We start from the raw sequence: 14,253 nt of genomic DNA, 5'->3' as shown, positions 1-14,253 counted from the left end.
CCAAAGAGAATCTATGCTTTCCCCCCAGTCACAGCAAATCAAATTAAAGCATACCTTGCGGGCTCCTCTTAACCTGGGCTGCCAGCTAAAACTGGATGGAGTTATACCCTACCATTTTTGGAGCACTACTATCCTGGTTCCAACTGGTGGCGGTTGAAAATCTCTCAAAAACAATGATGCAAGGAGGATCCATAATAGCCTTTAAAAGGGAAGTTGGTAAATATTTTGGGGAAAAAAATTAAAAAGCTGAAAAAAAGACGGGAGGAGTGGTTTATAAGAATACCTGTTTAAGACAGAGGCTTTTTCTATGCTAACAAATTCCATGATTGTACATCTTTTCTGACACATACTTCAATTAGTTACTGCTAAATTGAATTATGCTTTTAGTATAATTCCAGCAGAGAACATTTTCTAACAATGCATTATCTTTTTTGATGCCCCCCACTTTGTCATATAAAGCACCCCATGTTGTATCTGAGCTGCAGAACCAGGACGTTCAAGAAGGCTACCCAGTCAGTTTTGATTGTATGGTAGCTGGATATCCACCTCCAGGAGTTCGATGGTTTAAGGATGGAAAGCTGATTGAGGAGAATGACCACTACATGATCAATGAAGATCAAGATGGTTGCCATCAACTTATTTTAACATCTGTTATTTTGAGCGATATGGGAGTGTATAGATGTGTAGCAGAAAATTACATTGGTGTTGCTTCAACAAAGGCTGAGCTAAGAGTTGACGGTAAGTGCAGTGGAGCTGCAACAAAAAAGAAATTTGGCAAATATGATGTAAACCAGATAAATATTAAATTGACCTATGTCACTAGTATTGACTTGGAAGAATCCAGCGGCATAAATGTTTAGTGTAGAAATAGAGCTGCAAATGCTGCATAGCAGTAATTTTCTTCCTAAATAAATAGTGAAAACTTTATACATGCAATGTTGTTTTTTGGATAAATAATAGCTAGTCTCTTGTTCACGGCAGTTTTAATTATTTTTTACAGTTAGCAGCTCAGACTATGATACAGCAGAAGCCACTGAAACATCTTCCTATGTCAGTGCCCAAGCTTCTCTCACACGGTTAGTATTCAAGCACACTGCATATTAATTAAAAGCAAAATACTGCAGATGCTGGAAATCTGAAACAAAACCAAAAAGTGCTGGTAATACCCAGCAGGTCTGACAGCATCTGTGGACAGAGAAGCAAAGTTAAAGTTTCAGGTCTGACCTTTCATCAGAACTGGCAAAGGTTTTAGGTTTTAAGCAAGTGAAGGGGAAGGGGTGGGAGAGAAAACAAAGGGGAAGGTGTTTGATAGGGCAGAGGGAGATTAAATAACAAAGCTGTCCTGGGACAAAGGCAAAGTGTGTGTTAATGCTTGTGTAAATGCTTTGCCTTTGTCCAAGGACAGCTTTGTTATTTAAACTCCCTCTGCCCTATCAAACACCTTCCCCTTTGTTTCCTCTCCCATCCCTTCCCCTTCACTTGCTTAAAACCTAATTCTTTGCTAACCGTTGCCAGCTGTGATGAAAGGTCACAGACCTGAAACGTTAACTTTGCTTCTCTTTCCACAGACGATGCCAGACCTGCTGAGTATTTCCAGCACTTTTTGGTTTTGCTGCATATTAATCACTTCACTGCATGGTATAATTGTTAGCTCTTCTGAACACAAAGATTGTAATCAAAGATGACAAAAGTTGTGAACTTCAGTTGTTTGCAGAATCCTTCTGTCAGATATTCTGAAGGAACAAAGAAAACCTTTTTTTTGCGAAGTTGCAGTTTTTTTCTCCACCAGAGGGAGCCATATTATCTCTTTCATTCCATGATATAGTCTAATGCAGTAGAATTTCAGTTTAAGATTCTTGAGCAGTGATTGTAATCATTTATTTTTTAAAATCTTTTTACTAATAGGGAGCAGAATTTGGAAGGTGTGGAATCACAGGCTGAAGAAGAACAGCTACCTCAGATCATAGAGGAGCTTCATGATGCCTTTGTTACTGTTGGGGCTCCAATAGTAAAACTGCAAATCAAAGTTAAAGGTATGGCCAGTTGTCATGTTAGCAATGAATGTTTTGAAAGTTTCAAAATATAATGGAATCACATTGCAACTTTCAGTAAGTATTCTCTCAGCATACAACTTGTGAGAAAAGTAACAACACTATAAAGCTGTGTTTTCTCTAACAAAGGCAAGACATTTATTCTCATTTTAAATGTATCCTGGTTATTTTCTGTTATTTTTACTTTTTTTCTGTAACTGTTATTTTTTGTTATTCCCAGCGATCTCTCATGGCTGCTGCCTTTTTCAGCATATTCTGTTCCTGAAAATTGCATGAAGGTCCTACAGTGAACGTAGTAGGATCCCAGTTTAAATATTTAAATAAGGATTCTGCCCATTTTGCATGGGAGTGCTGGCTGCCCCTTTCAAGGCCCATTTGAAATCAATTTGAGTGTCAAGCGTGATTTCAGTAGGTGATTTTTTAAGGAAGATTCATCACACCAATGACCGTTCACGTTGAAATCTGGGGCAGTCGTGATGTACAAATCACCCCCAACATGCCTCAGCCAGATCTGTAGTATTTCAGGACATTGTTGATGGTGGATCAGATAGATAACATTCAATGGCATTACAATTGCTGAATCCCACACTATCAACATCCTGGGGGATACCATTGACTAGAAACTGAACTGGAGTAGCCATATAAATACCGTGGCTAACAAGAGCAGGTCAGAGGTTGGGAATCCTGCGGCATGTAACTCACCTCTTGACTCCACAAAGCCCGTCCACCATCAAAAAGGCACAAGTTAGGTGTGTGATGGAATACTGTCCACTTACCTGGATGGGTGCAGCTCCAACAACACTCAAGAAGCTCAACACCATCCAGGACAAAGCAGCCTGCTTGATTGGCATCCCATCTACAAACATTCACTCCCTCCACCACCAACGCACAGTGGCAGCAATGTGTACCATCTACAAGATGCACTGCAGCAACGCACCAAGGCTCCTTAGACAGCACCTTCCAAACCCGCAACCTTTACCACCTAGAAGGACAAGGACAGCAAATGCATGGGAACACCACCTGTAAGTTCCCCTCCAAGCCACACACCATCCTGACTTGGAACTATATCGCCGTTCCTTCACTGTCGCTGGGTCAAAATCCTGGAACTTCCTTCCTAACAACTCTGGGGGTGTACCTACCCCACATGGACCGCAGCAGTTCAAGAAGGCAGCTCACTGCCACCTTCTCGAGGGCAATTAGAGATGGGCAATAAATGCTGGACTAGCCAGCGACGCCCACATCCCATGAATGAATTTTTTAAAAATGTCCTCATAAATAGGACATGGAGGGCTAGTTTTGGTACTGAGGCTGGGGTTTTTCCACTCACCTCTGATAACCCCTTAAGCAATTTCTTTAATGGGTCGGGTACGGCTAACTGGACAAGCAATGGGAAGCTGGCCATATATACGTTTTTATCTGGATAAAGTCCAGCATCACCCCTAAGCATACTAAGCATATGTTGGTGTCCATAAACCTTGGCTCAGCCAACTTGTGCCGAAGATGAGGAATTTCTTCACTCAGAGGTTGGTGAATCTTTGGAATTCTCTGTCCCACAGGGTAGTATGTTCAAGATTGAGCTCGATAGATTTCTACATATTAAAAAAATCAAGGGTTACGGGGATAGTGCAGGAAAATGGTGTTGAAGTAGAAGATCCGCCATGATCTCATTGCATGGCAGAGAGGGCTCAAAGGGCTGAATGGCCTACTCCTACTTATATTCTTGTGACTTAATTGTGAAGAGAATGCAGGCAGCAAAAACCTATTTATGAGTTTCTGAGTAACTTGGTTTGAAGATTCTTAACCATGGTGATAGTTTCTACGCATCCCACATACCTGGCTGACTGATACAAAGTCTCCTAGAAGCAGGTCAAGGCAATCCATATACAGTGAATTACCTTTTTAGTGTAGTGACTGTTATGTAGACATTTTGCATGCAGCAAGATCCAAAAAACATCAATGAGATGAATGAATACTTAGGTATAAATTGGGATGCTTTGTGCCTATTGTTCAGGCATCCAGCATACCTACTTAATAATGGAATTGCTTACTGTGCAGGCGTTGGTCCCACTACTAAGTTTGTGGAGACCATTTTATCAGGCATCCCAGGGCAGAAATCTCCCCCTCAGTCTGTTTTGGCTTCCATTGGTTGAGGGAGGAATATTGGCTAAGGCACAAGGAGGATTTTTTGCTCTTCAAGAAGTGCAATGGAACCATGTCCACCTGAACCACTTGAACAAGATAACATGATCTCAGTTTAATTTGAAGAACCATATCTCCAATAATGCAGCACCCCTCAGTACTAAAGTCACAACCTCAATTTTGTGCTGGAGTAACGTCCAAAACCACGACCTTCCATCTCCGAGGTGAGAGTCTACCAAATGAGCCAAGCTAACACTCTGTATTCTTAAAGGGACACAGACAAGTTTCCATATAAGTAGAAAGTGCAATGGTGCATGTCTAAGTAAGTTTGTAGGAGGGAGATAAAGTGGGTTGTTTGGGCCCAGAAGTGGTCCAAACAACTGGCACAGCTTGGATGGCCTGATTGGTCCTTTGTTGCTGCTATATCTTTTTTAATGATTTTCAATTAGTTGTTTAATATCTCTTCATTTTTTGTAGGTTACCCAATCCCTCGTGTCTATTGGTTTAAAAATGGTAAACCTCTGCGTGCCACAGATGAAATTCTGATGGCTGATAATAAAGGAGATCATTCACTAGAAATTCTCAATGTTTCCAAAGAAGCTGGTGGCGAATATGCAGCTTACATCAGCAATTCATCAGGCTCTGCCTATACATCTGCTATCGTACATGTTCAAAGTAAGCAAAAATGTTTTGGTTCTTGTTTTTCTCCACTGCTGATAAATGCGGGAATATAGTTTTGAAAATTCTCCTGCTTGCCACCAGAAGCTCCAGCATTGCCCTTGTTGGCAGATAAAATTGTGTTGGAGTCTGAATTAAATCATTGGACCTCAATCTGATCTCAATCATTTAAATATTAATGAGTGTCCTGACTGCTTGCCGTGGGCAGCCCTGAAGCTGCCAAAAAAACTGAAGTTAAAGTGGCAGCATGCACAAGCATAGAATCATAAAAATGGTTACAACACATCGCGTCCGTGCCAACCCTCTGCAAGAGAAACTTAGCTAATCCCACTCACCTTCCCTTTCCTGATAGCCTTGCAAAGTTTTTCTCTTCAGATAATTATCCAATTCCCTTTTGAAAGCCATGATTGAATCTGCCTCCACCACACTCCAGGCAGTGCACTCCAGATCCTAACCACTCACTGAGTAAAAAAATTATTCCTCATGTTGCCGTTGGTTCTTTTGCCATTAAATCAGTGTCCTCTGGTTCTGGCCCCTTCTGCCAATGGGAACAATTTCTCCCTATCTACTCTGTCTCGACCCTTCATAATTTTGAACATCGGTATCAAATCTCCTCTCAACATTCTCTTCTCTAAAGGGTACAGCCCCAGATTCTCCAATCTGTCCATATAACTGAAGTCCTTAATCCCTGGAACCACTCTTGTAAATCTTTTCTGCGCCCTGTCTAATGCCTTCACATCCTTCCTAAAGTGTGGTATCCAAAATTGGACACAATATTTCAGTTGAGGCCAAACCTGTGTTTTATAAAGGTTCAACGTAGCGCCCTTCCTTTTTTATTCTTTGCCTTCTTTTCACAAAGTCCAGGATCCCATATGCCTTATTAACCATTTTCTCAACCTGTTCTGCCACCTTCAACAATGTATGCACATACACCCCCAGCTCCCTCTGTTCCTGCACCCCTTTTAGAATTGTATCCTTTATTTTATATTACCTCTCACCATTCTTCCTACCAAAACGTATCACTTCACCCTTCTCTGCATTAAATTTCATGTCAGAAATAAATAGAGGAAGTGCCCCACCCAGCCGTTCCGTTCCTACTGAGAGAGCTGTGTCAATATCGGGCCTTCGTTGTTGAAATCCTCTGAACCTGATCAGGCAAATAAAAGATTGGCTTAAAAACAGAAAATGCTGGAAATACTTATCAGGTCAGGCAGCATCTGTGGAGAGAGAAGCAGAGTTAACGTTTCAGGTCTCTGTTCGATGAAAGGTCACAGACCTGAAACGTTAACTCTGCTTCTCTCTCCATAGATGCTGCCTGACCTAATGAGTATTTCTAGCATTTTCTGTTTATATTTCAGATTACCAGCATCAGCAGTATTTTGCTTTTATAAAAGATTGGCTTTTTGGTTACTGTAAAGTAAAGCCTGGCTACTCGACCCGAACCCAACTAGACCTGACTACATGTGTTGGGTTTGGGTCGGGTCGAAATTCCGAATCCAGCATTCAGGCTCGGGTCGGGTTGGGCTGGATACTGCTTCCGGGAAGTCACGGGATCAGGCTTACCCATGATTCCCCACAACTCTAGCTACAGGAATAGCCTGCTGCTGGAACAGATGAAGGAGATTCGTGTCGGGTCGGGCGGGAAAAAAATTAAAGAGCTCGGGTCGGGTTCAGGTTGGCTGTGGTCAGGTCGGGCCCGGGTCGGGTTTTAATTTTATACAAATCTATCTGACAGCATTGAGCATTATTATCCACAGGAAAATAGCTTAATTATACACACTTCAATTATATTTCAGGCCCTGAAGAAGAGATGGAGAAGTGTATGCCTGAAGAAAAATCAACAGGTAAAGCCAAAACTGCTTTATAATACATTACAACAATAACAGTAACAACAACTTGTATTTATATAGCACCTTTAAAATATAAAAATGTCCCTGGATCATTTAAAGAGATCGATATATTGAGCAGGATTCTTAGGCCTCGATGGGGACAAGTACACAAATGGGTGGACACCTGAAGTGCTGTAACCGGCAAGGCTATGGACCAAGTGCTGTAAGGTGGGATTAGATTGGGCGGCTAGTTTTTTTCAGTCAGCACGGACACAATGGCTGAATGGCCTCCTTCTGTGCCGTAATTTTTCTAAGGTTCTATGGAAAATTAGTGTCTCCAGTCAGCGTGCCGGTTTGACATCGCCGTTCCTGCCGCCAGTGATTTTGCTCGGGGAGGAGGAGGCGGGACCCAGCAACCTGCCCAATCTGGATAATTTATTTATTTAGAGATACAGCACTGAAACAGGCCCTTCGGCCCACCGAGTCTGTGCCGACCATCAACCACCCATTTATACTAATCCTACAGTAATGCCATATCCCTACCACATCCCCACCTGTCCCTATATTCCTCTACCACCTACCTATACTCGGGGCAATTTATAATGGCCAATTTACCTATCAACCTGCAAGTCTTTGGCTATGGGAGGAAACCGGAACACCCGGCGAAAACCCACGCAGACACAGGGAGAACTTGCAAACTCCGCACAGGCAGTACCCATAATTGAACCCGGGCCGCTGGAGCTGTGAGGCTGCGGTGCTAACCACTGTGCCGCCCCTGATCTTGTGGCCAACTGATCTTGTTAACAAGCTTGTTGGCATCTTGTCAAATGCCCATTTGGAATCTTAGTGGCAGCGCACGGGTTACATGGTAGATAAGGAACAGTCCAGGTGCAAGGAGGCAGCAACACAGCGAGAAGCCAGTCTTGGCGCCACAAGGAAATTGGTGGGCCCATAAAAAGGAGTATGGCCAAGAGGAACACTCAGCCATTGGCACATGGGTGCCAGCGGATGAACAGAGGTAGCGGAGCATGGAGGAATGGGGGTGGTCGTCATCCTCCAGGGATTGTGGGGCCATAAGAGGGGGGAGCCAGAAATCATGAGTAAAGCTGAGTGCAAGCTAGGCAACAGCTGGACATGGGATTAAAGTTTTCAAAGATTGAGGGTCAACATCTTCAGGTGCAGAGGCAGAGCCTGAGGAGGGCAGAGTAGAGGAATGAGGGACAAGAAGGCAACACATGTCATACATTCAGCATCGTGTGTACCACCGAAGAAGAAGCTACCTGGACATGTTGAAGAACCAATGCCGCAGGAGACTGCGTCTGTCTAGGCAGATAGTGAGATTTATGCCCTCGTAGTGGAAGACCTCACCCCTCGCAGTTCTGCTCACCATTCCCTGCCGTTAGCTGTCAAAGTCACTGTGGCCTTGCACTACTTCTCCTCTGGTTCCTTCCAAGAATCAGCAGCAGACCTTGGTGGCATTTCTCAAGCAGCCGCATGCCATCTAGCAGATCATTGATGGCCTGTTTGCGAGATGGGCAGTACATACAATTTCAAACAGATGACCCTCACAGGCACCAAGGACAGTGGGATTTTCCACTATCGCAGGTGCAGGGCATCATCGATTGCACCCATGTGGCCATCAATGCACTGAGTGAGCAACCATTGAGAATCATCAACAGTAAGGGCTTCCACTCCCTCAATGTTCAGCTGATCTGTGACCACAACAAGGGCTTTACCTGCATGTCCGCTGTTATGATGGTGCTTCCATATTTTTTTGAGGACTGATGTATTTTAAAATTATGGACATTGTTTTATTTGGGAAAACTGACAAGGATTCCATGGATTTTTTTTTCACTGGGGTATTCAGCAGGTCTTTGGACTTGGTTTGTAAACAACCCTTACTGGAAGTCACCTGTCTTCAAATAATTACCCAGCGGGGGCTTTTTGGACTAAGGGGAGATGTTTACGGAGAAGTGACAGGTCAAGATTTATAGAGGTCTTGAGATACTGGATTTAGTTTTGCTTTGGTTAGTGTGTTGAGGTGTGAACTGTTTTGAAGGCAGTTGGAGAAAACCAGCCAAGAGTGCAGCCACCATCAGCACCCTCTTCTATCTCTTTGAGAACTTCCTGAGAATCAAGTGTAAGAAATAGAGAAACTGATGCTGCATTTCTCCTGAAAAGCTGACCAGAAACCCCTGTTGTTGTATTTCTTCTGGAAAGTCTGCTCAACTGATGTTCAGCAGCACCTGAAAAAAACTGTTCTGGAAAGATCCTAGTGACAGCCGTCTACGTGTATTTGGGACGCCAAACCAAAAAAGGGACAACTGACAACTTTCCATATCTTCTCTTTATTCTTCAAGAATTAGCAAGTATTTGGCCAAAGTATTCTTTTTTGTCTTTTTTTGTAATTTTGCTTCTCTCTCCACAGATGCTGCCAAACCTCCTGAGCATTTCCAGTACTTTCTGTTTTTGTTAACGGTGACTCATTGTTTGCAGCTAAAGATGGCTACCCCAATTTTCATCACTGTACTTTACACATTCCAATACATTGAGATGGCGACAGCAAGTCTGCACAGACCACCTATGCTATTCCCATTAACAAGGCGTCAAGGTCGTTCATTACCTGAAGTATTCAATTGATAGAGATGAACCACTCAAACCTAATCACTTGAACATTGAGACCCTAGATTTAAGAAGAGGACTTTTAGACATGGACTAATTAAGTTGCAAGAGGGAATACATTAGTAATGACCATGCTTGAATCACTGGGTGATGGTCATGTGATAGCCCCACCATTCGTGTGCTTAAGCATCTGTTTTTTTCTGCAGTAAGGAGACAAACAGCTAGATGCTGATGAGAGAAGACCCAAGTAGAGTCCCTCCTTCCTTCCTCTCCCTCCAACCCACCTTGCAAGCTTTGAACCCTGTTTTCTGACTGTGACCACCCAGAAATGCCCTTGCTGCAGACAGAGACTCCTTGAAGGAAATCAGCCACACTACCGTCTCCAGCAGAAACACTGAATCAGCCGTCCACATGTTCAAATCTGAATCCTCAGGACCACCAAAGTACAGTCGCCACAGAATTCAGCCTGAAGCCAGCCAAGTTACCAAGCTCTACAGCTGTATACCCCTTTTATTTCTCTGGACTCTAATTTACCAATCTATCCTTCCCCACTCTGTAACCTATTTGTATATGTGTGTGAACTTCGAGTGTGTGTGTATGTGTGTGTAAGTCAGATTGTATTTATTAGTTTACTTAGATCGGTTTAAGTACAATAAAGCTAACCTTTTTGTTAAACTTAAGAAAACCTATCCAATTAGCTCTTTTTATGCTCACAGTGTGTAAACATGGAAGATAGCAGGATCCCCAAAGACACATTGTACAGCGAGCTCGCCACTGGTATCAGACCCACCAGCCGTCCATGTCTCCGCTTTAAAGACGTCTGCAAACGCAACATGAAATCATGTGACATTGATCACAAGTCGTGGGAGTCAGTTGCCAGCGTTCGCCAGAGCTGGCGGGCAGCCATAAAGACGGGGCTAAAGTGTGGCGAGTCGAAGAGACTTAGCAGTTGGCAGGAAAAAAGACAGCGGCGCAAGGGGAGAGCCAACTGTGTAACAGCCCCGACAAACAAATTTCTCTGCAGCACCTGTGGAAGAGCCTGTCACTCTAGAATTGGCCTTTATAGCCACTCCAGGCGCTGCTTCACAAACCACTGACCACCTCCAGGCGCTTATCCATTGTCTCTCGAGATAAGGAGGCCAAAAAAAGAAAGTGTGTAAACAGTTATCCACTCGCTAAAATTGGCAAGTTTATCCTCTTCAAAAAGAGATAAACCTACTGCGGTCAAACAAGGAGAGGAAAAAGGGGGGAGCCCTTCAACCCCTCCTCACCTGATCGTAACAGGTGGCACCCTGTAGTTACACACCTGCAAGGGTCTTATGTACTGTGGTGGTCTGCTGTGTTCTCCATATCATGGCCCTTCAGAGAAGTGAACCTTGAAGAGGGTGAAGCCTTGGAACAACACAGCTTATTGGGAGGAGCAGGAGGAAAAGAAAGATACAGAGCAGAGAGGTGCCCAGGCTGGGCAGGGAAGAGGCCGGGCTCGTCACAAATTTGAAGGTCTCATCAGGATGGCATCAACACCAGAGAACAAAGGCACATTTCACCTGAGCACTTCTAACCCAGCAGGACTGCATGCTCTGGAACTCCCTTTGAGCTGCCTTTGAAACACGTCTGTTGAAGACGCAGCCTTGAATACCGCCAATGCATGATGCACATCTGTCCAGCAGTCTCACTGTTCCCCTTCAAAGACCATTGTTTCCCTTCACCATTTCATCCCTCTTTTCAAGTTTTGCCATTAAAGAATGCAAGCTCACATGTCTGGAGTCATGTCAATATTTACAGTATTTCCAAAAAGTAACAAAGTACACAATAACAAGTGAAATAAACTCCAGTAAACCACTCAGTGCTTTGACTGACAGTCTCCGAGAGCCTCTGCTCTCAACCAGTTCTAAGCAGTGCTTCCCTTCTTGCCACGGGTGAGGTGGAGGCAACCTGCTAGCTTTGTGTCTGCTTGCAGCTGAGATGCCATTGGCAATCATCCTTGTCATGGAGAAGCCAGTGGGGGCACCTCCAAAGGTTGCTGCACCAGCTTCAATGCAGGGGCAGCCTCCGTCATAGAGCCGTGCTGCATGGATGGTCCCTCAATCAGAGGTACCGAGGAGGCTGATAATGATGATGGCACCTCGTGAAGGGAGACGCCCTCATCCTCGTGGGTGACTGCCTCAGTCCTTGGATGGCACTCTGCATCACTGCATCCACCAGCTGGGACGTAACTGGCATCCATTCCATGTATCTTTGTGCCATCAGCGCCACTGAACAGTCAGTGGTAGAGTGTGGCTGTGTCTGATCTCCATCCTCCAAGCCCACAACATTGTCTGCCTCTGTCACCTCCTCCTGCTCACTAGTGCTGTGCTCTTCACCCAAAGCACCCTTTCTAATTGCGGGCGAGGACCCACCAATGTGAGAGTTTCTGTGCTGGTGGAGGGTGCACCTTTTATAATGTGACAGTGCTGGTGTTGTCTCGGATGCTTAGGATTCCCCCAGTGATGCGACTGAACTTTAGCACTTGCCCTCGACGATTGAACCTGTGAGAGACGTGGGAAGGAGATCATGAGAATTTGCCTGTGACAGCAGTGCTGATGCTTCCCAATGCAGCTGAGTCTTTGGGATTTTGCTAGATGGGGAGGAGTGCACTCCAGCCCCTTCATCTGCAAGATCTCAATATCTTTACACCTTCTCCTCCAGGTATTCCCATCTCTCTCTGTACCCCACTAGGTCCTGAGCAGCCACCCTGGCAATTTCCATCAATGCCTCTTCCATGGCAGTGATGATGGTGATCTGGGGCACTCCTCCTCCTGTTTGAGCCCTCACCCACTAATAATGTGCCCCATTCTCCTGCCAGGACAAAAGAGAGAGAGAAGGCACTACTGGCTTCTCTGACCAATGCCAGCAGCTCATTTACATGTTGGTTGACATCCTTTCATCTACGAAAAATGATGGACATGCAGCAAACAATCCATTTAGGTGGGGTGTCTTCTCTTGGTGCACCTTTGCTGATGGCGGTGAAGGCCAGTCCTTGAGAGGCAGGTTCTGCCACCAGTGCTGCACGTGAAGCAGCCAAGTGACGCTGTGAGTTGTTGTTTTTGACATTGGCGCCTGTTGTCAAGCTGCTATAGCAACTGGTCCTCATGGTAGTGCACACCATTGTCGCCATTTCCCTCTTTCGCCAGCTAGCGACTCCCAGGCGCCCCACTGGTCATCTGGCTCCGGCTACCTCACCATACAGAAGGTCCTTGGGTATGCAGCTGTCTTCCATCCTGCGGATGTGTCCAATCTACCAAAGTTGCCTCTGTTTGATTATTGCCAACACACTTGGGAGCTCTGTTTTTGAGAGGACTGCCACATTTGTGATTTTGTCTTGCCCCTGCCAGGATATACCCATAATGCACCGCAGACAGCGAAGACAGAAATTATTAAGCTTATTTTCCTGGTAGCTGTAAGTCGCCCATATTTCAGCCATACCGCAAGGTGCTGAGAACACAGGCCTTATAAACCATCAGCTTGGTCCTAAGGGTCAACTTGGTGTTATCCCATGCGCATTTCGCAAGTTGGCCATAAGAAGCTGCATATATCAGTGCTGCCAGGCCTCAATAGCACTAGGGCTCTGGACATTGCTGAGGGTCACTAAGTACCCTGGGCATACATTATTGCCATGTTAAGGAGCACCATGCGCCCTCTGGCTGCTCAGCTGGTGTGTCTGCTGTACAGTGCATACGTAGAGGCCTGTCATCAGGGTCTCGTGTTACACTCACTTTGCCAGAACAAAGAATGTCGCTAAACCTCTTGCAGCACTGCACCCACTTTCTCCACATGACACTTCTGTTGCTCACAGTTCCTGCCACCTCCAAACTGCTTCGTTTGGCTGGGTGGCCTTCTGCCACCCTCTGGAAACATGACCTCCCTCCTCTTTCTCACAGCCTCCAGTAGCACCTCAAGGTCTGCATCCGTGAAGTGCAGCCTCCAGGTGCCAGGCCTCTGCCTCTCCTCCTGTTGCACTGGAGCTTGCATTCTGATTCAAAGCGGCTGCCACAGTAATGGTTGCCATGATGCCTTTAAATCAGGCCGGCACTCTAGAAGTCCTGCCTCCATCTCACACCCACTGCTGCTAATTGGCCACCAAACCCACACATAGCCATTTAGCAACTGACATCGGGGAAAATCACAGGTTGTGACTACTTGCCTGCAACCCCCCCCACTCCCCCAAATCACCGGGGTTGGAACCCAGAAATGGTTCCAACATCAGGTCCCAGGAGGCAAATCCTGCCCATTATTTAAAGCCGGAATAGACAAAATAGTTGAAAGCTAATTAAGAATTGTGTAACCTGAGTGAAAAGCTTAACCAGCTATATATAATACACAGGGATCAAAAAGCAGCCGGTGAAGGTTTCCATTCAAGTATATCTTTTGCAGCCAGATGGTGACTGACCTGTTGTACATTTCCTATTATTTTAAATTTAATGTATCTTTATTTGCAATTAGAATGATTTTTGATCCTAACAGAATATTGCATATGTAGAAAAGACACCCAGCTAAAGTAATTAATGCTAAATTAGGGAGTACCTCTGAAAAGATCTTTATGAATATCTAATTGGTAACAGCGCTGAGGGATTTAAGGATAACTAAGATATAGGTAAATGAAAGGTAAGTCCCTGGAACTGGAAAATATGTACTGTTAGAACACTGGTCAGGAATAAAGATGGGGTAACTCCATACTCCAGGAACTACAGAATTACCCCATACTGTAGGATGGATATTTTGGAGTCTTTTTTGATTTACTTTTGAAGGGCGGGGAGAAACTCCTCTCAGGAGATTAAGTAAGATGGTTAGAGTTAATGGTAAAGCAGATTATAAATGCTAAGTAGTCTGTAAAATAAATGGCCTGGCAACTGCAGGTGGCACTTAGAAACTATTACTGTATTTTCTTTCCTGAT

The 14,253-nt window shown here is 44.7% G+C and overlaps 1 protein-coding gene across 1 annotated transcript in view; it reads left to right on the top strand.

Annotated features, from left to right (window-relative positions):
- The window catches only part of obscnb (obscurin, cytoskeletal calmodulin and titin-interacting RhoGEF b), an 868,128-nt gene that overhangs the window by 576,637 nt on the left and 277,238 nt on the right, over positions 1–14,253 (top strand). The window contains exons 99-104 of the mRNA XM_068053434.1: positions 436–738; positions 1,001–1,080; positions 1,913–2,033; positions 4,668–4,865; positions 6,665–6,686; positions 10,104–10,114. Of these exons, the coding sequence (XP_067909535.1) occupies positions 436–738; positions 1,001–1,080; positions 1,913–2,033; positions 4,668–4,865; positions 6,665–6,686; positions 10,104–10,114 (735 nt within the window). The remainder of the gene's footprint in view (positions 1–435; positions 739–1,000; positions 1,081–1,912; positions 2,034–4,667; positions 4,866–6,664; positions 6,687–10,103; positions 10,115–14,253) is intronic.

This window comes from Heterodontus francisci, chromosome 2 (genome assembly GCF_036365525.1).
Source record: "Heterodontus francisci isolate sHetFra1 chromosome 2, sHetFra1.hap1, whole genome shotgun sequence".
Classification (NCBI taxonomy): Eukaryota; Metazoa; Chordata; class Chondrichthyes; order Heterodontiformes; family Heterodontidae; genus Heterodontus; species Heterodontus francisci.
The sequence above is the reverse complement of the archived record's forward strand: the minus strand, read 5'-3'. Positions and strand labels throughout refer to the sequence as shown.